Here is a 27011-nt window from a genome sequence, read left to right on the forward strand (position 1 = left end):
AATGTGGCATCAGATTGTAATACTCAGTAACAATTCAACCAAATGACCTTTATAAAGCTGGGTGGGGGGCAGATTTTTAAGTGGGGAGAATGAGTGGTAGGAAGGTAGCGGGGAAAAGGATTACAGCTCCATCAGCATACTCCATCTCTTCCCTCAGCATTCCCCAAGTTTATCAGTCTGTGGCTTATCTAATGGCTCCAGGCTTGGGGCCCATTTTCAGAACAAGTTTATGTCTCAAAAAACTTCCTCCAACCTCTGCAGACTCTAAATCTGATCTAGTAGCTAGAACCTCTATAAATATGGTCTTAGCACACATTAAAGGAAACAGAGGCACTACAACATGACAACGCCAATGTCAAATTTGCATATTCTATGGATCCACTGAGCTCCCCGGCCCATCAGAGTCCATCACTCCTGACCTGGACCTCTCTGAATGGTGGGGTTTTCTGATCGTTTTATTGTTTACTTGTCTAAACATTAAGTGTGTTGAATCCTATGCACTGCAACTGTTATGTCCCATACTAAGTTATATAATTATACAAATTAAATTTTTGGAGTATTTTCCCTAGACTCAGATTATCTGTTCAACTTCTTGGTTTTACAGACTCCTGTAGCTAATTTCAAACTAAAATATTTTGAACACCATAAACCCTTCTGCAAGTGGATGACAATTAAATGTGGATGGAGAAGCTCCTGTGTGAACAATAATCAATAATTTTGAAGGGTTTATTTTAGTGGGAAAGACCAAATTTTGGTCTCTTAAAAATATAAATTTGGGGCATGTTTTTAACAGCTTAATCTTTTTATTTTTCTCTTTTCACACATTTAATAAATAATATACACTGGATAAAAGCAAGCTGATGGGCCAAGTTTCAGAATTTATAGTAGAGCCTATAAAAAACAGTAATGATGACCAAGAAGAGACACACTACTCTGGAGCTGACACACAGGAGATCAAGTCTACAGGGTTAAACATCTAATAAGGCCAGCTCTAAAACTGGAAGAAAGATAGATGGGCTAGAGAAGGAAGCATGATACTGAGAATCCAGAGACCTGGACACAAGGCCTAGTTCTTTCACTGAGTCCCTGCAACACCGGGTCCATGTCTTCAGAACACGTGCTGCTGGAGAGGTTATTCTTCTGCTAATGTTTACTGTTAAAAACACCAACAAAAACAAACAAAAACCCCTTAAGATACTTGAATACAGTTTATTTGCTGGTTTGAATAGCATTTTTAATAGCAAAAAATGTGTTTACATTATAATAGCTTACAACCAACTTTCAGTCATCTTTTTTAATACAAAGTAAACTGAGATCACCTAAGTCTTAGCATTTTAAATTCCTCACCTCTGTGATATATACAATAAGAAAGTCCCAGATACTATTGTCTGGCTAATTCCAGCTGAGATATACACAAGTATGCCAGCAACTTCCTTAACCACCTTGCATGGGATTTGTTTAATCATGAAACAGACATGATTCTGAAAATTAAGCAAATGAATCTGTGTTCACTCTGTTCTCTAAAAATACTTTTTCTCTTGAGTTATAGTATATTTATATATTTTTACAAATTATACAAATCACCCAGTTTTCATTTCCAAACCTTAACAATCCCATCTCTAGAAGCAGTCACGATGAAGCCCTGTGTCGTCTGGAACGTGGCGACATCCGTGATGATGTCGTGGTGACCTACAGGCAGAGATTCTGGGCCCTTCCGAGGGGCATCATCACTCGGTCCCACTTTCTGCTTATTCTGAATTTCCTGTTTCGTGGTTAAAAGTCAAGGAGAAAGCCAGAAGTTAAAGGCTGTAGCACATTCTACTGCCTGTCTGTCCTCCTGCTTCTGAGGAATACTGTTCTTGTTTAGGCTAGCCCTCCCGTGAAGGAGTCACACTTTCACAAAGACACTGAGCAGAGAGAGTTCAAAGTGATGTTCTAGGTTTCTGGTCACTGGACTCCACAAGTTGCCACTTACAAATACGGAAAACTTACAAATAGGCCAATAATCTGTGCATATTACCCCTGTCAACATCAAAGAACAAAGGGAAAGAACAGAGAGGCAGAGACAACCGGGATGTGGATGTAAACACCCGTCAGACACTCCAGCCCTTCTGAAGCTCACTGTTACTTGTGACAAAGGAAGCCCCTCATTTACTGAGCACATACCCGGCCCAGCACTGGCAAGTACGTCATCTCCTCTGCAGCCTCTGCCTGACTCAAGAACACAAGCTCTTGAGCCCCACCAGCCAGGTGTGAGTCCCAGCGCTGCTGTACTAGCTGGGTGACCTTAGACATGTTCAATTTCGCTGTGCTTAACTTTCTCATTTGCAGAAGGAAAATAATAAAGGCACTTCCTTATAAAGTTGTTTTAAGGACTTGGCAAGTGTTTGAAGTGCTTATTTTGAGCAGTGTACTTACACATGCACTTTCTATGTTCATTCTACTTTAATAAAGGTTAATTTTAAAAATACAGAAAAGTCAAGAGAAAATAAAACATAATTTTAAATTCAAAGAAATAGTGCCACTCTTGGCCAAGCCATTTATTTGAATCAACATGATATTTATGAAAGCCGTTTTTGTTCCTACAAATGTTGAAAGAAAGAAAGACTGCTTATACCTGGACGACTTCGGTGCCTTCAATGATTTTCCTGTAGTAGGACACAGATGAAGAACTAGTGCTTCCTGCAATGACATAGGACCTCTCTGGGTAAGCCAGGTCCCAAAACCTGGGGTAAAGGAAACAATTGGTGATAATCTCGAAGGAGGGGAGGGACTAATGATTACTGGCTGACACTCATCAGTGCTAGCTTGTTCTCTTCTGCATTAGGAAAAGACAATCTTCTAGAAGAGCCTAAAATTAGTTACAAATGAAGTATTAACAGCTGTCCCTGAAGAAGCAGATGACGTTAAACATCACACTGCTGCTGGTATCTATAATAAGCAACACCTAGTGGTAACCGCAGTATCCATCCACATTTTGCTACCTTTCTCCTTTCAAGCACTGGATATCAAGTGTCTTTACTGTACCTTATTTTCATGTCTGAGCCAGCTGTTAGCAGGATGGGGTTCCCATCTGCAGGACTACAGTAGAGACCGTGGACACTGTGAGGAGAAGGCTTAAAGGAAATAAAGAAATAAAGAGTCAAATAACAGACACCAGTGTAGCCCATACAGGATGTAGCCGTTTCTAGAGACAAGTCAGCTGTCTGTGGTTAACTGAAGAGACCAGAGACAGATCATGTATGTCTTAGATCTTCTTTCTTTGGGAATTTAAAATGCGTTTGCTCTATATCATCCTGAATAAAGAAGCAAAGGCTGTTCAGCTTCCCAAAATTCTCTATTTGGGATGAGAAGGACCCCAACTAAAGGAGAAAAAAATCTTTCCTACCTTCTGCCCCAACAAAGCACCCTTAAAAAAGTGTGTATGAGCGGTCATGTTCCATTTTTTTAATGATCTAAGCTTTAATCTGTGCTTTTCCTAATGAACCCATATTTTACTGGGGTTCCAAAGAGACATCACAAACCTTATGGAGCTGGCAAACAAAACACCCACAGAAGCAGACACCAGTAAGCGGGAACTGGAAAGCCCACGGTAGCAATGACCACCTAATACTTAGTAAAAACCCAAATTTAAAACATAACCCAAAAGCCCAACAAATATCATGTTTGGCAAAATGCCTGAAAGTGCTTGGGCTGTGGGAGATTATGTTGGCCTTTATAATAAAAACTGGAGCAAACCTGTAACTCAGACAGTGGTGGTGCACCACTGGCCCAGAGCGTGAACCTTCTGTCGCCCGTCTCCATGTCCCACATGGATACTTCATTGTTGCCCTGGACAGCTGAGGGAAACAGGCCAGAACGTTACTCAGACAAGGTCTCCGCTCTTAGGGATTCATGTCTTGGTAGAGGTAGTCAGCCTACAGCCATTTCCATTTTTTCCCATCCTGCAAGAAACACTCACGAATACTTTTAAATAATACTGTGACCCTGCCACCACACTGGAGTGCAAAAAAGAAATGTTTTTTATAGCCTACTAGTCAATATTTATTGGTGTCCAGCCAAGTGGAGAGAAGTGTAGGGTTCAAAGGCAAAGCATAAACAGACTCTGCCCTCAAGAAACCTACAGTCTAGGACTTCCCTGGTGGCGTAGTGGTTAAGAATCCGCCTGCCAATGCGGGAGACACAGGTTCGAGCCCCGGTCCGGGAAGATCCCATATGCCACAGAGCAACTAAGCTTACGTGCCACAACTACTGAGCCTGTGCTCTAGAGCCCACAAACCACAACTACTGAGCCCACGTGCCACAACTACTGAAGCCCGTGTGCCTAGAGCCCATGCTCTGCAACAAGAGAAGCCACTGCAATGAGAAGCCCATGCACCACAACGAAGAGTAGCCCCCGCTCGCCACAACTAGAGAGAGCCCGCGCGCAGCAACGAAGACCCAACACAGCCAAAAATAAATAAATAAAATAAATAAATTTATTTTAAAGAAAAAGAAACCTACAGTCTAGAAGGAAAGAAAAAAATATAAAGTATAAGACAATGAGCACAAAAAGAGAGAATGCAGAGTTCCACCTGCACTCAGGAAGGCAAAGGTCACATCCAGTGGGTGAGAATCAAGGCCACCTCGTGGAGGTGTCATCACTGGGACGGAAAGAGCAAGTGAGGCTGGAGACACAGGTGGCACATGGATCACTTCAGGCAGAAAGGATGGAAGGAGTAAAGCACACACGCCCATGTCTGGGTACTGTGGTCTGACTGGAGCACATCTGACAGGAAGAGTGGAAGGAAGATTCTAGGGAATGGAAGCTGCAGGCCTGAGAGAGGCTTTCTCGAAAGTAATTTTGAGCAAGAGAGTGATAATACCCCAGGCTTCACTCCTTCATTAATATTTATTGAACCAACAATGTTTACTATGAACCAGTCACTGTCCTAGGCACTGAGGAAAAGAAGGCAAATAATGCAAAAAAAAAAAACACTTTTTCACAGAACTTACATCCTAGTGGTGACAACAACCCCCCAAAAATGCAGAGGCCCCAAAGCAGGAATGTGCTTAGTTCAAGGAAAAGGCCAGGAAGCCCCTGTGGCTGGAGCCCTATTTTATTGCACTGTGCTTTACTGTGTCTCACACCCACACCTTTGTAAATAGTTCCTCTGACAATAAGTCCTCCTCAAATTATCCTACCTTGGGTATGCCATGTGCTTCCTGTTGGAACCCTGACTGATCAAGAGCGTCAGTGAGATAGCAAGGACAGATCCCATAAAGTCTCTGTGCCATGGTGAGGAGTTTGGCTGTTACTTGAGAGCCACTGGAAGGTACTGAGCAGAAGAAAGAACAGTCTTTGGTAAGAATAAAAGCAGGGAGTTACAAGGATGTTGCACTAATAGGGACAAGAGATTATGGCTGTTTGGACTAGGGGGACAGTGATGGAAATAGTAAAAGGTGCTCAATTCTGGACATATTTTAAGACAGAACATGTACAACTGGCTGATGGACTGGAAGTGGGATGAGAGAGAAAGAAGAACAAAGGATGACGCCAGGCTTCCTCCTGAGCTTTGAGCCTGAATGCTGCCACTCCCTGGGACAACACTGCAGGGAGAGCAGGCTGGTCCTCAAGGAGGTGGTACGGGGCGGGCAGCTGGTGGAGAGGAGCCAAGTGTTCAGCGTGGACAGGACAGGTCAGGTTTCAGTCGGCTATCAGACATCTTAGGGAAGACTTTACACAGGCACATATAAAAATCTGAATAAATTTGGTACTATTTTGCGGGGGACTGGATGTGCTCACACAGGGAGCCAGTGCAGAAGGAGAAGAGGTTCAGACCAAGACTGAGCCCTGAGGCTGGCTACAGCTTAGAAGTAGGAAGAGGAGGAAGAACCAGCAAATCAATCAACAGAAGAACCAAGAGAGTGATGTCCTCAAAGTCAGGTGAGGAAAGTGTTTCAGACAGGGGAAGTGATCAAGCAACCAAGTGACAAATCCGTAAGACGCAGACTGAGTCATGGCCATTGAACCTGGCAGCACGATGACCTTGACAGCAGCAGCGCATGAGGTGCACTGTGTGGATGAGAAGGGACCAGGAAGAGCCCAGAGGCACGGGGACCAGCAAGGGAACATAAGAGTAACGAGAGCTACCACTTATCAAGCACTCCTTGCATGCCAGGCTATGTGCGTTACATGTGTTTTCTGAAATTCTTACAACCTCTGCTAGCTAAGTATTTTTAACCACATTTTACCGTTGAGGAAAATGAGTTTCAAAGACTTGCCCAAGTGTCTTGCCAGAGAATCCATACAAGAAAATTTGAATGCCAACAAGAGAAAGGGAGGGAAGCTTGCAAGAAACTCAACAGAAATGGCAGCTGAGAAGGATGACTCAAGGCTTCTAACTTAAGATTTCCAGGAAGACGGTGACAACTTTAGCAAAAATAGGGGACACAGGAGAAAGAAAATAAATGGAAAGGAAATGGTGGTAGACAGGAATGGAAGGTGGTAGTGTGATTGATGAGATCATTCTGAAACATGATAAATAAGAAATGACAATGAGATATCAGTGGTGGGAACTTCTTCCATAATCAGAACTGAACCAAAGCAAGCATTTGGCTCATATGTAAAATAAAACTCTAAGAACATGAGTCTAAGCAGCAGGGGGTTCTGCACTTTCCAAGAAAGGCCCCCAACCCCGAGAGCCAGCCCTCCCTCTTACCTGCGATCACCCAGGACTGGTACAGCGGGTGCATGGAGAGGCGCCGGATGCGGGCCCTGGAAGGGTGGCAGTGACTGGAAATGGGCAGCTGGAACCGCATGTCCCAACACGCCATGGTGCCACTGCTTGTCCCTGAGGGGAGGAGAAGTCCAGAAGGTGACCACCCATGGCAAAGCACAGCAGGCTACAGTCATCAAGTGGTAATTTGCGAGCTTTGTACGGATGCGCGTTCAACCTGGCTTAGCCACTTGGAGACAAGGCTTTGTTTTCACTAAGCTGCCCTCCCCAACCCCAGTGTCAAACAGTGCCTTACGCCTAAGATACAAAGCACTGGCACGATGCTACTACAAAACGGCCTAACAGATGTGAAGTGAAAACGAGTGATTCATTAATTACTGACACTTACTAACTGCCAAAAGTGCCCACAAAAAACCCAGAAGGACAAGAGAAGACATAAAGTGAATCTGATAACTCAAAATGTTCAGGCTGCCTTAAATAACCAGAGGTGGTTTACTGGCATTCAGCGATCACTTTACCAATCCCAAAGTGGTAGCAGCTTTGCAGCTATCATCAGTTTCAATCATTTCCATGTGCCCTTTTCTCCAAAACATTCTGGAGACAGGCACGGGTGTCCAATCACAGTAGAAACTGGGGTGAATGCATGTATATCTGCCCATGGCACCTTAAACCCCATAGAGAGAAGGCCCCCCATCCCAAAGAATAATGCCCCCCCCAACACCAAGATTGGTCTCCAGTTCCAGTGGAGAGATGGGGGTGGGAAAAGACAAAAGGGGCAGCGGGTCCCTCTGTCACCCTGCCCCTCTCCAGGACAATGGCTCAAATAGCCACAGCAGTACTGGCTGCCCCCCTGAGAGCCACCAGTGCCATTTGCTAATTTGCTACATGTGTAATAGCTACTCTTCTAGGCCTGGCATTACATATTCCTAAACCAGTACAGTTTAGTCACACAAAAGGCAAAAAAATAACGCACTTCATATAAACTATATAAAAATAAAGATACTTAATGTCACAAATGCAAGTTAGGGAATCTAGAAACCAATATTCAAGTGCAGCACATTATAATTCTTCTGAAAAAGAGTGCCAAGTGGGAATGAATAAACTCTAGTACCTTCTAAAGGGGCAGGTTCAAAGCCCTAGGAGAGAAAAAGGTGAAACTAAAACAGAAGAAAGCAGCAAGAGCACAGGGTACATCTTCAGCATTTGAGGAAAGGCGGGTGGGGAGGAATCACAAGACAAGAAACCACTGTTTAGCTCTTCTCCTGTGCTGGATGCTTTTACCTCACTGACTCCTCAAAGCAGCCCTTGAAAGGATGAGCCCCATTTGAAGATGAGGATACTAAGACCCAAAAGAGTTAATAAGCAGCTTGCCAGTGGTTAATGGAATTTAAAACCGAGTGTGCCCAAATTCAAATGCTTTCATCCATAAACTAAGCCTGATGCTTCCCTGGCAGAATAAGAAAATGCCAGCAAATCTGATCACTATAATGATTATAAAGAGGCTCATTTAAGAATGAAGAAAAAGAGGAAACTGTTTTATGTGTTGGAATATTGATTTCATTCTTTCAAATCTGTTTTTTAATGAAAAAAATAAAATGCAAGTGATTATAACATAATAATTATGGGGAGAAAAAAGGACACGGGGGAAAATTACCAATGAAGAAAAAGGAAAGAGCTTTCCTAAGAAGGCCACTCCAGACAGTAGCATCCAGACCCAGTCAAGGACTTGAAAGGCAGCTCACCTATGCAGAGCCAGCACTGGTGGATGTCCACAGCAAAGGAAGTGATGAGGCCTGACTTAAGATCGTGCCTCAGCGTCCAGGCATTGCTGGAAGACCTGAGGTCCCAGCCCACCAGAGCGCCGTTCACAGTGGCGTAGGCCAGCACAGACTGCGCCCCAGAGTTGAAGTGATGCATGTCCACCACACAGCCGTCCTCCTTCTGGTCTAGGACTCTAAGGAGACACACATCAAAAGGCAAAGACTTTTCCAGTCAGTAAAAACACAGTACCCTTCTCCACTGAAGATGAATCTATATTCTAACCATGGTCAAGAAATAAAAACTCTGTGACCCATTAGACAATGATAGCTGACCATTTTTAAAAAATTATTTTAGAACTACAGAAGAGTTGCAAAAATAGTACACAGACTTCCGTATATCCTTCGCTCACCTTCCCCTCATGCTAACACTTTACATAAACATAGACCATTTATCAAAACTAAGAAATTGACCTTGGTACAGTACCCATAAGGTACGAAACATGGTTGGATTTCACCAGTTTTCCCACTGGTGACCTAACCGCTCCAGACCAAGACACCTCCCGGCATCTAGCTGCCGCATTTCCTGCGTCTCCTCCACCTACGACAGCGCCTCAGTATGTCCTTTCACGACCTTGACATTTCTGAATGTCATGTCATGTGTTCTCACAAACAAGAGTTGGTACCTTACTGGGAGGGAGCCCACATGTGTGACGCGCCCATCTCAGTGCACAGACGGGAGCACCTGACATCAGCACGTGATGCCGGTGATGTCCACCTGGATCATGCGGCTAAGGTGGCGCCTGGCAGGACCCTCCACTGTAAACTTATTATTTTTTACTTTTCCATTTATAACTACTCTATACTTAGGGGAAATGCTTTTCAGACTATGCAAAAACCTGTTTCTGTGTAAACTTTTGTCCACTAATTTTAGGACCTGTGGACAAATCATGCCTGTGGTGTTCTATTTCCCTTGGTCCTTCTACGCTTATTAGAATTCTTCTGTACGGAAAAGCTGCCACTTCTCTGTCAACTCGTCTCTGTCAGTATGGACTTGTGGACGTTTATTTTATCCTCTGAGTTATGACCGAACACAGTCGTTGCCTCCTGTTGCTCAGCTTGCTCCAAGTCTGGCCATGGGACATTCTGTCAGGCTGGCTCAAACGCCCTTGCAATGTGCTCTTACTGACCACTTCCTAACCTTCTGGCATCACAGGATGCTCCAGATGCATCTTGTGTTTTCCCTGCCCAGGCTCTGGAATCAACCAGTTTTTCAAGGAGTCCTGGTCCCTTTTATCAGAGAGTGGCATTTAAAACCCAGGTCTGTGAGCTAAGTGCTCATCGCTATGGGGGTGCCCCTGTGTCTAGTACCTCACAACGGCCAGAGCTAGGAAATATATTCTGTATACTACCCTCATGCACACAGACCCATCTCTATTTCTGTATCTATTTGTGTGTGTCTACATGTACGTGTGTGTGTATATACATGTGTGTATACACATACACAAAGATGTATGTCATATGTCATACTGATATCGAGTCCATACCGATATCTATCCAGCACCAGGCTTCATTCTAGCCAGCCCCCTTTCCTTGTTTGTAATTTCCTTCCTCCAGTGAGAAACCTGGCTCTCATTATCTATAGTACATTTACTTATTTATTCAACCCTAGTGTACAAATAAAGTCATTTTGGAATTATTAAACCATACCCCTGTGAAAACCAACTAAAATACAACGTTTGAGCTCAGCTCCTTTTGTCATTAGCCTGCAGTTCTCCCAAGTTGTTCACCTGCCTCCTTTATTCCCCTTACTCTTCCACGTGACTATGTGATTCATCTGTACAACAGTTAGACTGACTGCCATAGGCTGCACTCTACCTCTCCCTCAATATCCTGGTTGCTTTGGTGGTTTTTTTTAATCTTGTATACAGTAAAATTCATTTTGTGGTATACAGTTCTATGCATTATGACAAATACATTTCATGTATCTCCTACCACAGAACCATAGAGTACAACTCCACACCCCAAAATGTATCTTGTGCAGCCCCTTTGTAGTCACCCCCTACCCCTATCCCCAAGCTGTGGTAACCATGGATCTGTTTTCCTCCCTATAACTTGATGTTTTCCAGAATAGCATATAGGTCTGACTTATCTGCCCCACCCTACTCAACTACTCTGCTTTGGCTACATCTGGTGTCACCCTCTCCAGGCCTTCTTCCTTATCCACCTGCAAGCTGGCCCCCCATCCTTGTCACAGGGCACACTGTCACACTGCACTGAAATCATCTGTTCATTGGTCCGTCTCTCCCACTAGACTGTGGTTTCTTAGAGAGTACAACACATCTTATTCGTTTCTGGAAGTTTCATTGTGCAGCACATACTAGTCAGTTGAAAAATTATTCTGCCTGATCTTAAATATCTTACCTTGCATGTGTTTAATCTACAGGCAACCACAATTTATAAGAAATGGAGGAAATTCTCAGATAAAACCAGTCAGGACCTTGTTTTTAAAATGATAAGCAAATCATCTGACTAAAACCTCTGCTCTGTGTTCCCATCACTTTCAGAGGTTTTAATGCCAAGTAACAAAATGCTGACAATACTTGAATTTTCTTTAATGAAGAACACTCATATTTTCAAATCAGCCAGCCAGTTGAGACAGAAGATGTAACTGATAATTAGGTCATTCAGACAGATTCCAGACTGGGATGGGCCACAAGTTCAAAGCTGCCCTTCTGACCTTCTGGCAAATTGGCAGAAAGTAATAGGCAGACATAGTTTCCTGAAACTATGTGTGATAGATTTGAGTTGGAAACACAATTTTATTTATTTCATGTGCTTAAAAAAAGAAGTAAATTCTCAAAGGTCCTCAGTTGATCCAAACTGTATTAGAGAGGGAGGGTTAAATTATCATACTAAATGCAGTTTAAAAAACACAAAAGTTGGACAGATACCTGTTTTGTAGAGGATGAATTTTAGGAGACTTGGGCAGCTTAGAGGCCTCAATTCCAAGAAGCTGGACAGCACCATTATCAGACGCTATGGCTAAGTAGTGGGAACCCTGGCAGAATGTGAGTGTCTTGACACGTCCCCCAATTCGGCTATACGTAAGAATAGACCTGCACAAAAGAAAAGTAAGACTGCGTTTCTGAAAAGCCTCAAGAGTATTATTATTGTTGATATCAAATAGCCACATGACTATTAACAAACAAAAAGTACTACTCTGAGATCTGTTTCACTCCTTGACCTCATAACAAAAACAATAATCCCCCTCAAAAGCACTGGTACAAAATCACCTTCTCTTCTGATATTTTTTAATGGCCATCTTCACACACTTCTCTCCAATCACAGAAAGACTGTCCATCCTCGTTTCCAGCTGGAACTCTCATACTTGTGGCCCTGACCCAGTTCTCCTTCCTCTCTGCAATTCCTAAGCCCTACTCTTACCCCTGCAGTTATTCTATAATCCCTCAGATGCAGCCTGGCACAGCAGGAAAGGCACTGGCTTTGGAATCAAAGGGCTGAGTTCCACTCTGACGACCCATATGATCTAGGTCAAGCCATTAACCTGTTCTGCATCTCAGTTTACTCATTTACAAAACAAAGACTGCCCAATTTATGCAACTGGGACATAGTGTAAATAATATATAAGTCATAAAACATTAACGCACAATATTATTTTAATGTTCAGTCTCTCTCACACACGTTGACCTCTCAAGCTGCCTATCCTCCTTCTAAGTTCACTGCCAAACTTACTGACCATGACCTACACAAGGTGCCTGCCTCCATCACCACAAAGTCCCTCCTTCACTGCCCTCCGCAAGGGCTGCATACTCAGCCTTCTAAGGGGCCATTCCCCTAAAAGGTCACAAGCCCCTAATCACCAAATTTATTCATCTCTATCTTTTGTAATTTATTTTTATTATACAAATTAACATATTAAATATACAAAAATTATTGAAATACAGAAGAGAATACAGAAAAGTAAAACCATAATTCTACCACCCAGAGAGGAACACTATTAACATTTTCTTATATATCCTTCCAAAGTTTCCTATTCATATTACAATATATTCATATTTGCTTTTCAAATTAATATGGAATCATATTTTATATTTTTTTAATTAATCATGCCTTTCTAGTTCACTTTTTGTTAATAGCAGCTTTGCTGAAATACTATTTGTATACCATAAAGTATAACATTTTAAAGTGCATAATTCAGTGACTGGTGTAGCATTCATCAGTATTTCATCCTTTTTTGTGGCTAAATAATATTCCAGTGTATGGATACACCACATTTGTTTATCTGCTCAATAGCTGATAGACATTCTGGTTTCCACATTTTGGCTTTTATGAATAATGCTACTATGAACACTCGTTTATAGATTTTCATGTGAACAAATGTTTTCAACTCTCTTGGGTTTACACCTAGGAATGAAACTGCAGGGTCATAAGGTAAATCTATGTTTAGCATTTGAGAAACTGCCAACTTTTTTCCAAAGTTGCTCCATCATTTTACATTCCTACCAGCAATGTACAAAGGTACCAATTTCTCCACATCCTCTCCAGCATTGTTAATTGTCTTTTTGATTATAGCATTCTAGCGGGTGTGACGTGATAACTCGCTGTGGTTTTGACTTACATTTCCCTAATGATGTGGAATATCTTTTTTGTATACATATTGGTCCTATTTGGAGAGAAATCTACAATTACCCCTTCATATTCTTGGGGGAGTGGTTCTAGGACCCCCAGTGGATTCCAAAATCAGTGAATGCTCCAGTCCCTTACAGTCAGCCCTCTGTATCCAAGGGTTCCATATCTAGAGAAAATATTCTATCCATGGCTGACTGAATCTACAGAACCCACAGGTATGAAGGACCGACACTGTCTGAATTCTCTGCTTTTTAATTGAGTTGTTTTTTTTTATTATTAAGAGTTCTTTATACACTCAGGGTACTTAAACATATGATTTTAAAATACTTATCTCATTCTGTGGGTTTTCCTTTTGCTTTCTTGACAGTGTCCTTTGAAGCACAAATGTTTATAATTTTGATGAAGTCACATCTATTTTTTGTCACTTGTGCTTTTTGATGGTATATTTCAGAAACTCTTGCCTAATCCAAGGTCATGAAGAACTACATGCTTATGTTTTCTTCAGTTTTATAGTTTAGCTCTTACATTTAGGTCTATGATCCATTTTGAAAAATTCTCCGCAAACTCATTCTTTTGCATGTGGCTGCCCGGTAATCCCTGCACCATCTTTTCAGGTTATTCTATCCCCCATTCAACTGTCCTGGCACCCTTCTCACAAAACAGTGACCATAAATGCACTTCTGCATGTCAGTTCTAGCCCACTGATTAATATATTTATCCTTATGCCAGTAATAGTGTCCTGACTGCTGTAGCTTCATAACAAATCTGGAAGTGTGAGTCCTCAAACTTGGTTCTTTCCTAAATTTTCAGACTGTTTTGGCTATTTAAGTCCTTTGCATTTCTTTATGAATTGTAGGATCAGAATGTCAATTTCTGCAGAACGAGGCAGCTGGAAATTTCATACGGATTTCATAGAATCTGAAGACCAACTGGGATGTCTTTCCACTTATTTAGGTCTTCTATAATTTCTTTTTTTTATATCACTTCTTTCAATGATGTTTTGCAGCTTTCACTATTCAAGTCTTGCGCTATTTTGTTAAATTGGTTCCTCAGTACTTTATTCTTTCTGATGCTAGAGTAAATGGACTTGTTTCCTTTATTTCATCTTTGGATTGTTCACTGTTAGCAAACAGAAATCCAACTGAGTTTTGTACACATAAATACAACATAATCTGCTATCCTGCAACTTTATGGAATTCATGGTAGTTCAAACAGGTTTTTCTTTTTTTTAACATATTTATTGGAGTGTAATTGCTTTACAATGTTGTGTTAGTTTCTGCTGTATAACAAAGTGAATCAGCTATATGTATACATATGTCCCCATATCCTCTCCCTCTTGCGTCTCCCTCCCACCCTCCGTATTCCACCCCAGTAGGTGGTCACAAAGCACGGAGCTCATTTCCCTGTACTATGCAGCTGCTTCCCACTAGCTATCTATTTTACATTTGGTACTGTATATATGTCAATGCTACTCTCTCACTTCGTCCCAGCTTACCCTTCACCCTCCCCATGTCCTCAAGACTATTCTCCACATCTGCATCTTCATTCCTGTCATGACCCTAGGTTCTTCAGAACCATTTTTTTTTTTAGATTTCACATATATGTTAGCATACGGTATTTGTTTTTCTTTCTGACTTACTTCACTCTGTATGACAGACTCTAGGTCCATTCACCTCACTACAAATACCACAATTTCATTTCTTTTTATGGCTGAGTAATATTCCGCTGTATATATGTGCCACATCTTCTTTATCCATCCGTCGATGGACACTTAGGTTGCTTCCATGTCCTGGCTATTGTAAATAGTGCTGGAACGAACACTGTGCTTTGGATTATGGTTTTCTCAGGGTATATGCCCAGTAGAGGCATTGCTGGGTCATATGGTAGTTCTACTTTTAGTTTTTTAAGAAACCTCCATACTGTTCTCCATAGTGGCTATATCAATTTACATTCCCACCAACATTGCAAGAGGGTTCCCTTTTCTCCACACTCTCTCCAGCATTTATTGTTTGCAGATTTTTTTGATGATGGCCATTCTGACTGGTTTCAGTGAAGTGATATCTCATTGTAGTTTTGATTTGCATTTCTCTAATGATTAATGATGTTGAGCATTCTTTCATGTGTTTGTTGGCAGTCCATATATCTTCTTTGGAGAAATGTTTATTTAGGTCTTCTGCCCATTGTTGGATTGGGTTTTTTGTTTTTTTGCTATTGAGCTGCATGAGCTGCTTATACATTTTGGAGATTAATCCTTTGTCAGTTGCTTCATTTTCAAATATCTTCTCCCATTCTGAGGGCTGTCTTTTGGTCTTGTTTATGGTTTCCTTTCCTGTGCAAAAGCTTTTAACTTTCATTAGGCCCCATTTGTTTATTTTTGTTTTTATTTCCATTTCTCTAGGAGGTGGGTCAGAAATGATCTTGCTGTGATTTATGTCATAGGGTGTTCTGCCTATGTTTTCCTCTAAGAGTTTGATAGTGTCTGGACTTACATTTAGATCTTTAATCTTTTTTGAGTTTATTTTTCTATACGATGTTAGGGAGTGTTCTAACTTCATTCTTTTACATGTAGCTGTCCAGTTTTCCCAGCACAACTTATTGAAGAGGCTGTCTTTTCTCCATTGTACATTCTTACCTCCTTTATCAAAGATAAGGTGACCAAGTGCATGGGTTTATCTCTGGGCTTTCTATCCTCTTCCATTGATCTATATATCTATTTTTGTGCCAGTACCATATTGCCTTGATTACTTTAGCTTTGTACTATAGTCTGAAGTCAGGGAGCCTGATTCCTCCAGCTCCGTTTTTCTTTCTCAAGATTGCTTTGACTATTAGGGGTCTTTTGTGTTTCCATACAACTTGTGAAATTTTTTGTTCTAATTCTGTAAAAAATGCCATTGGTACTTTGATAGGGACTGCATTGAATGTGTAGATTGCTTTGGGTAGTAGAGTCATTTTCACAATGTTGATTCTTCCAATCCAAGAACATGGTATATCTCTCCATCTGTTTGTATCATCTTTAATTTCTTTCATCAGTGTCTTATAGTTTTCTGCATACAGGTCTTTTGTCTCCGTAGGTAGGTTTATTCCCAGGTATTTTATTCTTTTTGTTGCAATGGTAAATGGGAGTGTTTCCTTAATTTCTCTTTCAGATTTTTCATCATTAGTGTATAGGAATGCAAGAGATTTCTGTGCTTTAACTTTGTATTCTGCTACTTTACCAAATTCATTGATTAGCTATAGTAGTTTTCTGGTGGCATCTTTAGGATTCTCTATGTATAGTATCATGTCATCTGCAAACAGTGACAGTTTTACTTCTTCTATTCCAATTTGGATTCCTTTTATTTCTTTTTCTTCTCTGATTGTTGTGGCTAAAACTTCCAAAACTATGTTGAATAATAGTGGTGAGAGTGGGCAACCTTGTCTTGTTCTTGATCTTAGAGGAAATGGTTTCAGTTTTTCACCATTGAGAACAATGTTGGCTGTGGGTTTGTAATATACGGCCTTTATTATGTTGAGGCACGTTCCCTTTATACCTACTTTCTGGAGAGTTTTTTTATCATAAATGGGTGTTGAATTTTGTCAAAAGCTTTTTCTTCACCTACTGAGATTATCATATAGTTTTGCTCGTTCAATTTGTTAATATGGTTTATCACATTGATTGATTTTCATATACTGAAGAATCCTTATATTCCTGGGATGATAAACCCCACTTGATCATGGTGTATGATCCTTTTAACGTGCTGTTGGATTCTGTTTGCTAGTATTTTGTTGAGGATTTTTGCGCCTGTGTTCATCAGTGATATCGGCCTATAGTTTTCTTTCTTTCTGGAATCTTGGTCTGGTTTTGGTATCAGGGTGATGGTGGCCTCCTAGAATGAGTTTGGGAGTGCTCCTCCCTCTGCTATATTTTGGAAGAGTTTGAGGAGGACAGGTGTTAGCTCTTCTCTAAATGTTTGATAGAATTCGCCTGTGAAGTCATCTGGTCCTGGGCTTTTGTTTGTTGGAAGATTTTTAATCACAGTTTCAATTTCAGTGCTTGAGATTGGTCTGTTGATATTTTCTATTTCTTCCTGGTTCAGTCTAGGAAGGTTGTGCTTTTTTAAGAATTTGTCCATTTATTCCAGGTTATCCATTTTATTGGCATATAGTTGCTTATAGTAATCTCTCATGCCCCTTTGTATTTCTGCAGTGTCAGTTGTTACTTCTCCTTTTTCGTTTCAAATTCTGTTGATTTGAGTCCTCTCCCTTTTTTTCTTGATGAGTCTGGCTAATGGTATATCAATTTGGTTTATCTTCTCAAAGAACCAGCGTTTAGTTTTACTGATCTTTGCTGTTTCCTTCATTTCTTTTTCATTTATTTCTGAACTGATCTTTATGATTTCTTTCCTTCTGCTAACTTTGGGGTTTTTGTGTTCTTCTTTCTCTAGTTTCTCTAGATGTAAGGTTAGGTTGTTTATTTGAGATGTTTCTTGTTTCCTGAGGTAGGATTGTATTGCTATAAACGTCTCTCTTAGAACTGCTTTTGCTGCAACCCATAGGTTTTGGGTGGTTGTGTTTTCATTGTCATTTGTTTCTAGTTGTTTTTTGATTTCCTCTTTGAGTTCTTCAGTGATCTCTTGGTTATTTAGTAGTGTATTTTTTAGCCTCCATGTGTTTGTATTTTTTACAGATATTTTCCTGTAACCGATATCTAGTCTCATTGCATTGTGCAATACTTGATATGATTTCAATTTTCTTAAATTTACCAAGGGTTGATTTGTGACCCAAGATATGATCTATCCTGGAAAATGTTCCATGAGCACTTGAGAAGAAAGTGTATTCTGTTGTTTTTCGATGGAATGTCCTAAAAATATCAACGAAGTCCACCTTGTTTAATGTATCATTTAAAGCTTGTGTTTCCTTATTTATTTTCATTTTGGATGATCTGTCCATTGGTGAAAGTGGGGTGTTAAAGTCCACTACTATGATTGTATTACTGTTTATTTCCCCTTTTACGGCTGTTAGCATTTGCCTTATGTATTGAGGTGCTCCTCTGTTGGGTGCATAAATATTTACAATTGTTATATATTCTTCTTGGATTGATCCCTTGATCATCATGTAGTGTCCTTGTCTTTTGTAGTAGTCTTTATTTTAAAGTCTGTTTTGTCTGATATGAGAATTGCTACTCCAGCTTTCTTTTGATTTCCATTTGCATGGAATGTCTCTTCCCATCCCCTCACTTTCAGTCTGTATGTGTTCATAGTTCTGAAGTGGGTCTCTTGCAGACAGCATATATATGGGTCATGTTTTTGTATCCATTCAGCCACCCTGTCTTTTGGTTGGAGCATTTAATCCATTTATATTTAAGGTAATTATCAATATGTATGTTCCTATTACCATTTTCATAATTGTTCTGGGTTTCTATTTGTAGGTCTTTTCCTTCTCTTGTGTTTCCTGCCTAGAGAACTTCCTTTAGCATTTGCTGTAAAGCTGGTTTGGTGGTGCTGTATTCTCTTAACGTTTGCTTGTCTGTAAAGCTTTTAATTTCTCCAACGAATCTGAATGAGATCCTTGCTGGATAATCTTGGTTGTAGGTTTTTCCATTTCATCATTTTAAATATGTCCTGACACTCCCTTCTGGCTTGCAGAGTTTTGACTGACAGATCAGCTATTAACTTTATGGGGATTCCCCCTTGTACGTTATTTGTTGCTTTTCCCTTACTGCTTTTAATATTTTTCTTTGTATTGAATTTTTGATAGTTTGATTAATATGTCTTGGCATGTTTCTCCTTGGATTTATCCAAGGGGAAGTATGGGACTCTCTGTTCTTCCTGGACTTGACTATTTTCTTTCCCATGTTAGGGAAGTTTGCAACTATAATCTCTTCAAATATTTTGTTTCTTTCTTTTTCTCTTCTTCTTCTGGGACCCCTAGTATTTGAATGTTGGTGTATTTAATGTTGTCCCAGAGGTCTCTGAGACTGTCCTCAATTCTTTTCATTCTTTTTTCTTTATTCTGCTTTTCAGTAGTTATTTCCACTCTTTTATCTTCTAGGTCACTAATGCGTTCTTCTGCCTCAGTTATTCTGCTACTGAGTCCTTGTAGAGAATTTTAAATTTCATGTATTGTGTTGCTCATCATTGTTTGTTTGCTCTTTAGTTCTTCTAGGTCCTTGTTAAACATTTCTTGTATTTTCTCCATTCTATTTCCAAGATTTTGGATCATCTTTACTATCATTACTCTGAATTATTTTTCAGGTAGACTGCCTATTTCGTTTTCATTTGTTTGGTCTGGTGGGTTTTTACCTTGCTCCTTCACCTACTGCATATTTGTCTGTCTTCTCATTTTGTCTTACTTACTGTGTTTGCGGTTACCTTTCCGCAGGCTGCAGGTTTCTAGTTCCCATTGTTTTTGGTGTCTGCCCCCAGTGGGTGAGGTTGGTTCAGTGGCTTGTGTAGGCCTCCTGGTGGAGGGGACTGGTGCCTGTGTTCTGGTGGATAGGGCTGAATCTTGTCTTTCTGGTGGGCAGGGCTACATCCAGTGGTGCGTTTTGGGGTGTCTGTGAACTTAGTATGATTTTAGGCAGCCTCTCTGCTAATGGGTGGAGTTGTGTTCCTGTCTTACTAGTTGTTTGACATGGGGCATCCAGCACTGGAGCTTACTGGCCACTGGGTGGAGCTGGGTCTTAGCATTGAGATGGAGATTTCTGGGAGAGCTCTCGCCAATTGATATTACATGGGGCTGGGAGGTGTGTGGTGGTCTAATGTCCTGAAATCAGCTCTCCCACCTCAGAGGCTAAGGTCTGACACCAGGCTGTAGCACCAAAACCCTGTCAGCCACATGGCTTAGAAGAAAAGGGAGAAAAAAAAAAAGAAAAAGAATTAAAAAGTAATAAATAAAAAAATTATTAAAATTAAAATATTTTTTAAAATACAAAAAATAGAGCAACCAAAACAATAAACAAATCCACCTATGATAACAAGCGCTAAAGACTAAACTACGATAAACATAAGGATCAGAAACAAATCACTCACAGACAGCAAACCCCAAGTCTACAGTTGCTCACAAAGTCCACCAACTTTGGGATGATTTGTTGTCTATTCAGGTATTCCACAGATGCAGGGTATATCAAGTTGATTGTGGTCATTTAATCCACTGCTCCTGAGGCTGCACAGAGAAATTTCCCTTTCTCTTATTTGTTTGCACAACTCCTGGGGTTCAGCTTTGGTTTCTTCCCCACCTCTCTGTGTAGGTCGCCCTCAGGCATGTGTTCCCACTCAGAGAGAAGGGGATTAAAGCAGTGGCTGATTAGGGAACACTTGCTCATTCAGGCCAGGGGGAGGGAGGGGTACAGTGGTTATAATTGGAATGCGGGGCGAGCCTGTGGCAACAGAGACCAGCATGACGTTGCAATAGCCTGAGGCACACCATGTGTTCTCCTGGGGAAGTTGTCCCTGGATCACGGGACCCTGGCAGTGGCATGCTGCACAGACTCCCCAGAGGGTGTGGATAGCGACCTGTGCTTGCACACAGGATTCCTGGTGGCTGCAGCAGCAGCGTTAGCATTTCATGCCTGTCTCTGGGGTCCCAGCTGATAGCTGTGGCTCATGCCCATCTCTGGAGCTCATTTAAGCGGTGCTCTCTGCCTTCTGTGGGCAGACAGGGAAGGAATCCCCTCTCCTCCTGCACCCCGGAACAATGGTCTCTTACCTCTTAGGCAGGTCTAGACTTTTCCCCGGACTCCCTCCTGGCTAGCTGTGGCACACTAGCCCCCTTTAGGCTGTCTTCACGCAGCCAACCCCAGTCCTCTCCCTGGTATCTGACCTCCAAAGCCAGAGCCTCAGCTCCCAGCCCCACCCGCCCCAGCAGGTGAGCAAACAAGCCTCTCAGGCTGGTGAGCGCTGGTCGGCACCAATCCTCTGTGCGGAATCTCTCCGCTTTGACGTCTGCACCCCTATTGCTGCACTCTCCTCCACAGTTACGAAGCTTCCCCACCCCCGCCCAGCCCCCATCTCCACCAGTGAAGGGGCTTCCTAGTGTGTAGCAACTTTTCCTCCTTCACAGCTCCCTCCCAGTGGTGCAGGTCCGGACCCTATTCTTTTGTCCTGTTTTTTCTTTTTTCTTTTGCCCTATGCAGGTACATGGGGATTTTCTTGCCTTTTGGGAAGCCTGAGGTCTTCTGTCAGCGTTCAGTAGGTGTTCTGTAGGAGTTGTTCCACATGTAGATGTATCTTTGACTTATTTGTGGGGAGGAAGGTGATCTCCACGTCTTACTCCTCTCTGCCATCTTGAAGGTCCCTCCATTTTTTCTTTTTATTGCTTAAGACAGTCTATATACAGGATCATACTGTCAGCTAATAGTTTTACTTCTTCCTTTCCAATCTGCATGCCTTATATTTCTTTTCCTTATTTAACTGTCCCACCGAGAACCTCCAGTACAGTGCTGAATGAAAGCAGTGAGAGTGGACATTCTTATCTGGCTCACCTTAGGGGAAAGCTTTCAGTCTTTCACCATCAAGTATGATGTTAGTGGGCTTTTCATAGATGTCCTTATCAGTACTCATCTATAACTAGTTTGTTGAATTGTTTTTAATCATAAAAGGGTGTTAGATTTTATCAAATGTTTTCTGAGAGTCTTTTGAGATCATATGTGGTCTTCATCCTTTACTCTATTAATATGATATATTCATTGATTGATTTTCATATGTTGAAAAAGGTTTGCCTTCTTGGGATAAACTGCACTTGGTCATGGTATATAATCCTTTATTATGTTGAATTCAGTTCACTAGTATTTTGCTGAGGATTTTAATGCCCATATTAACTATGGGTCTTGGTCTGCTGTTTTCTTGTGATATATTTGTCTGGTTGTGGTATCAGGGTAACACTGGCCTTATAGAATGAGTTAGGAAATGTTCCCTCATCTATTTTTTGTAAAAGTTTTTGAAGGATGGGTGTTAATTCATGAAGCATTTGGTAGAATTCACCATGAAGCCATCTCAGTCTGGGTTTTTCTTTGTGGGAAGTTTTTCTTTTACTTACTAATTTAATCTTTTGTTTTAGGTCTATCCAGATTTTCTATTTGTTCTTGATTCACTCTGGACAGGCTGTATCTCTCTAGGAATCTAATCTGCCCATTTCACCTAGGTCATTTAATTTGTTGGTATACAGCTGTTCGTAGTATTCCTCAGTACTCCACAGTAGTGTACTCAACAGTAACATCCCCTCTTCCATTCCTAATTTTAATAATTTGAGTTCTCTCCTTTTTTTAATTGGTTATTGTAGAAAAGCTTTGCCAATTTTGATCTTCCCAAAGAAGTGACTTTTGCTTTTGTTGGTTTTTCACCTTTATTTTCTATTCTCTATTACATTTGTTTCCTCTTTAGTCTTTACGATTTCCTTCCTTCTACTTGCTTTGGGTTTACTTTGCTCTTTTTTTCCTAGATTTTTAAAGTTAAGGCTAAGTTACTGATTTATGATCTTTCTTCTCTTTAAATACAGATGTGTACAGATATAAATTTCTCTTTGAACACTCCTTTAACTGCATCCCTAAGTTTTGGTATGCTGTGTTTTCATTTTCAATCATCTCAAAATATTCTCTAGTTTCCCTTTGAACCACTGCTTATTTTGCCATATGTTGCTTAATCTCCACATACCTGTGAATTTTCCAAACTGCTTTCTGTTACTGATACCTAGTTTCATTCCACTGTGGTTAAAGAACATATATGTTGATATGGCTCAGTGCCTTTAAATTTATTGAAGCTTGTTTTCTGTCCTAGATATGATTTAACCTGGAAGTGTTCCATGTGCCCCTGAGAAGAATGTGTATTCTGCTGTACTTGGGTGCAGTGTTCTATAGTTGTATGTTAGAGCTGGTGGGTCTGCAGTGTTGTTCAAGTCTTCTACTGCCTTGTTGATCCATCTATAATGAAAGCAGAGTACTGAAGTCTCCAACTATTACTGTTGAATTGTCTATTTTCCCCTTCAATTCTGTCAGTTTTTTCTCCATTCGGGGGCTCTGCTGTTGGTGGCATTTGTTTGTAATTGCTATGTTTCCCTGATGCGCTGACGCTTTTGTCATTATAAAATGTCCTTGTCTGTCTCTAGTATCAATTTTTGTGTTAAAATTTATTCTGTCTGATATTAGCATAGCCGCTCCAGCTCTCTTTTAGGAACTGTCTGCATGAAGTATCTTTTTCTTCAGTCCTTTCACTCTCACACTGTGTCTTTGAATCTAAAGTGTTGTCTCTTTGGACAACACATAGTCATATCATATTTTGTCATACTTTCTGCCAACTCTGCTTTTTGACTACATTTAATGGAATTACCAATAAGGTAGGACATATGTGTGACATTTTGCTATTTGTTTTCTCTGTGTCTTACATGGGGATGATTTTTTTTTGGTTGTTGTTGCTCTTCTATTCCACCATTGCTGCCTTCTTTTGTGTTAAAAAGATATTTTCTAGTACACCATTTTAATTCCCTAGTTTCTTTTACTATGTGTTTTTGTGTTTTACTAAATGTTTTTAAGTGTTTCTTTTAGTGGTTTCCCTGGGAAATACAATTAATGTCTAAAAACAATCAGATTAATACCAACTTTGCTCCAATATATCTGTTCTCTCCTCCCTTGTCTGTACTATTAATGTAATACAAATTACACCTTTATATATTATAAGCCCATCAACACAGTTTTATAATTATTTCTTTATATAGTCTTCTCTCAAATCAGACAGCAGGTAAAAAGAGTTACAGAAAAAAATAATTTGTACTGTCTTATATTCACTCATGTATCTGCCTTTACCCTTACCCCATGCTCTTTATTTCTTCATGTGGTTCAAGTTAGTCTCATGTCCTTTCCTTTCAGCACAACAGCCTCTTTTTAGTATTTCTTTTAGGGAAAATCTGCTAACAATAAATTCCCTATTTCTATTCAACTTGGAATGTCTTAATTTCTCCTTTGTTTCTGAAAGACAATTCTGCTGGATATAGAATTATTGACTGACGGTCTTTTTCTTTCAAGACTCTGAATACATCATCCCACTGACTTCCAGGGCTCCATCATTTTCTGATGAAATGTCAGCTGTTAACCTTACATCATCCCTTGTACAAGATGAGTCACATTTCTCTGCTGCTTCAAAATTTTCTCTGTGTCTTTCATCAATTTGCCTATAATGTCTCTAGTATGGCTCTTTTTTTTTTTTTTTTTTTTTTTTTTTTGCGGTACGCGGGCCTCTCACTGTTGTGGCCTCTCCCGTTGCGGAGCACAGGCTCCGGATGCGCAGGCTCAGTGGCCATGGCTCACGGGCCCAGCCGCTCTGCGGCATGTGGGATCTTCCCAGACCGGGACACGAACCCACGTCCCCTGCATCGGCAGGCAGACTCTCAACCACTGCGCCACCAGGGAAGCCCCTAGTATGGCTCTTTTTGATCTTTATCCTACTTGGAGTTTGTTGGGCTTCTCAGATGTGCAGATTAATGTTTTTTGTCAAATCTGGGGGAGTTTCAAACCACTTTTTCACATATTCTTTCTGCTCCTTTTTCTCTCTCCTTGCCTTCTGGGACTCCTATCATGTGTATGTTGGTTCCACAGGTCTCTGAGGCTCTGTTCAGTTTTCTTTATTCTTTTTTAGTTTTTATACCTCTGAATGGATGTCAAACTGATCTATCATCAAGCCCCTGGTTTTTTCTCTTGCCAGTTGAAACCTGCTGTTCAGCCCTGAATTTTTCATTTCAGTTATTATACTTTTCAACTCCAGGATTTCTGCTTATCATTTCTATCCCTCTGACATTATCTATTTGTTGAGACATTTTTCTCATACTTTCCTTTCAACCCTTTAGACATGGTTTCTTCTAATTCTTTGAACATATTTTTAGTCACTAATTTAAAGTCATTGTCTAGTAAGTCCAATGTCTGGGATCAGTGAGGTACTGTTTCTATTACCGGCATTTTTTCCTGTGTATAGGACACACTTTCTGATTTCTTTGCTTGACCTGCAATTTTTGTCCAAAACTGGACATTCTAATTGATATGTATCAACTTCGGAAATAATATACCAATGTTGTTGCTGTTTGTTTAATGACTTGCCTGGACTAATTCTACAAAGTCTGTATTCTTTCTCATGTGTGGCCACTGAACTCTTTGTTCAGTTAGATTAGAGGTCAGCTAATGACATTTCCTTGCATCTCATGAACTGATAAGGGCTCCAGCCTTTGTTGAGGTTCTCTGTGCTCGCTGTGGCACACCTTCAGCAAAGCAGTTTACAACTTGGCCTTATCCTTCATTTCCTGCTTGCACAGAGTCTCAAGGTCAGCCAGAAGTGAGAACCTGCGGTCTCCTCAGTTCTTTCTTGGGCTTGTGCACAACCGTGCAAGTGCATGTGGTCTTACAGATATCCATGGATACATCCAAACTTTTAAAAAGGGTCCTATTGATATCTCACTTTTCCTTTAAAGTTTTTTGTCAGCCTCTTATGAGCTACAACTGGGAATGCCACCTCAGCCAGCTGCAATGTTAAACAAATACCACCAATAATTTCAACAAATGCCCTATGGGTAGAGTTTTTCTCAAAGAACAAGGCAATAGTCAAGTCAAATAAAGATAGGCCCTGATTACGGAGTTTTTCAGCAAGCTGGTCAAATAGTGACAGTTCTCTGGAGATGGGGCTTTGGGGGAGTTCCAAAGCCATTACAACCCTACCAGTGGCTACTTAGCTGTTGGTTTTCATAGTTACTGTAGTTGTGGGACTGTTAGTCTTCAAAGCCATCACAGAGCTTGGTAGTGGGGATGAAACTGGGGACCACATACATGGCTCACTGTTCTGAGAGTCAGCTGTTTTTCTTGAATAACAATTTTCAGATTGATGTAGGACTTTAATTTCGACAGTTTTTGCCAGTGTTCTCATTGTTTTTATAGAGGAACAGATTTTTTAAAGTCCTTACTCTGTCATTCTAAAAACAGAAACCCTACCTGGGTTCTTAAACCTACTTCTCAAACCTATATTTCCACACATTATATCAATATATTCCATATCAAAAAATGTATTTCCACAACAATCACTTATGTATCCATTTTCACCCCTACTGCTGAACTTTTGGTTTGCTTCCAGTTTTTTACAATTAAAAAGAAAGCCAATCTGAACAGCCTTAAAACTAAATCTCTGAGTTTATTCTTAGTGTATCCTTAGGATATGTACATCATAAAGGCTTGTAATATATAATGTCCAAAAGTCCTCCAGGGATTATGGATGTATGAACTATACTTCACCAAAGGGCACTGTGTGAGAACACCCAAATGCTTTACTAGGCTTTCATGCCACTTGGTTTTTTTACTGCATTTGAGAGCTGTTTATAAGTCCCTTTCTTAAACCCTCTCTTCTGTTGCAGTATGACATAACTTAAATGGTTTCCTCTCCCTTCTTTTCGGACTACTCGCTTCCTGTCCCCAAAATTCAATTTTGTAAAATTCAGGCCTCAGGCCTCCTCAGGTCTTTATAGCCCTTTAGTTCAGGGTAGCAATAGCGCTCAAAAATTTCAGCTTCCAACACTATCTGTGACTCTAAAATATGTAATCTCAACACTGATAACTTTCTTGCACATGCTTCATATTGTTTCAACTCTTCATTGGGACAAAACTCCACTTAGATGTTTTACCATCAAATTCGGCAAGTACCAAATGCATCAATCTTCCCTAAAATTGAGAAGCTAAATGAGCCAAAAATGGGGTTGCACAAAAAGTGTATATGGAAAATACAGTTTAGAATACTACAAAGGATTAAATTGAAAAATATCTATGTAAAAGTGTAGAAAAACAGAAATTTTTCAAGAATTAGTCCCCAAGGGACAAACTAAAAGTTTAACTCAAATAAGAAAGAAGAAAATGGCAGAGCCAAGATCCAGATGGCCTAAATCA

The 27011-nt window shown here is 40.6% G+C and overlaps 1 protein-coding gene across 2 annotated transcripts in view; it reads right to left on the minus strand.

Annotated features, from left to right (window-relative positions):
- Positions 1 to 1447: 1447 nt before the first annotated feature.
- PIK3R4 (phosphoinositide-3-kinase regulatory subunit 4) overlaps positions 1448 to 27011 on the minus strand; it is an 81638-nt gene continuing 56074 nt past the window's right edge. For both annotated transcript variants that reach the window (XM_082624751.1, XM_082624752.1), the window contains 7 exons: positions 11431 to 11595; positions 8462 to 8673; positions 6702 to 6833; positions 3739 to 3839; positions 3028 to 3116; positions 2618 to 2726; positions 1448 to 1762 (listed from right to left, as the gene is read on the minus strand). In XM_082624751.1, the coding sequence (XP_082480877.1) occupies positions 1592 to 1762; positions 2618 to 2726; positions 3028 to 3116; positions 3739 to 3839; positions 6702 to 6833; positions 8462 to 8673; positions 11431 to 11595 (979 nt within the window). In that variant the 3' untranslated portion in view covers positions 1448 to 1591. The remainder of the gene's footprint in view (positions 1763 to 2617; positions 2727 to 3027; positions 3117 to 3738; positions 3840 to 6701; positions 6834 to 8461; positions 8674 to 11430; positions 11596 to 27011) is intronic.

The sequence above is a fragment of the Mesoplodon mirus genome (assembly GCF_964341445.2).
Source record: "Mesoplodon mirus genome assembly, chromosome: 6".
In the NCBI taxonomy this organism is placed as follows: Eukaryota; Metazoa; Chordata; class Mammalia; order Artiodactyla; family Ziphiidae; genus Mesoplodon; species Mesoplodon mirus.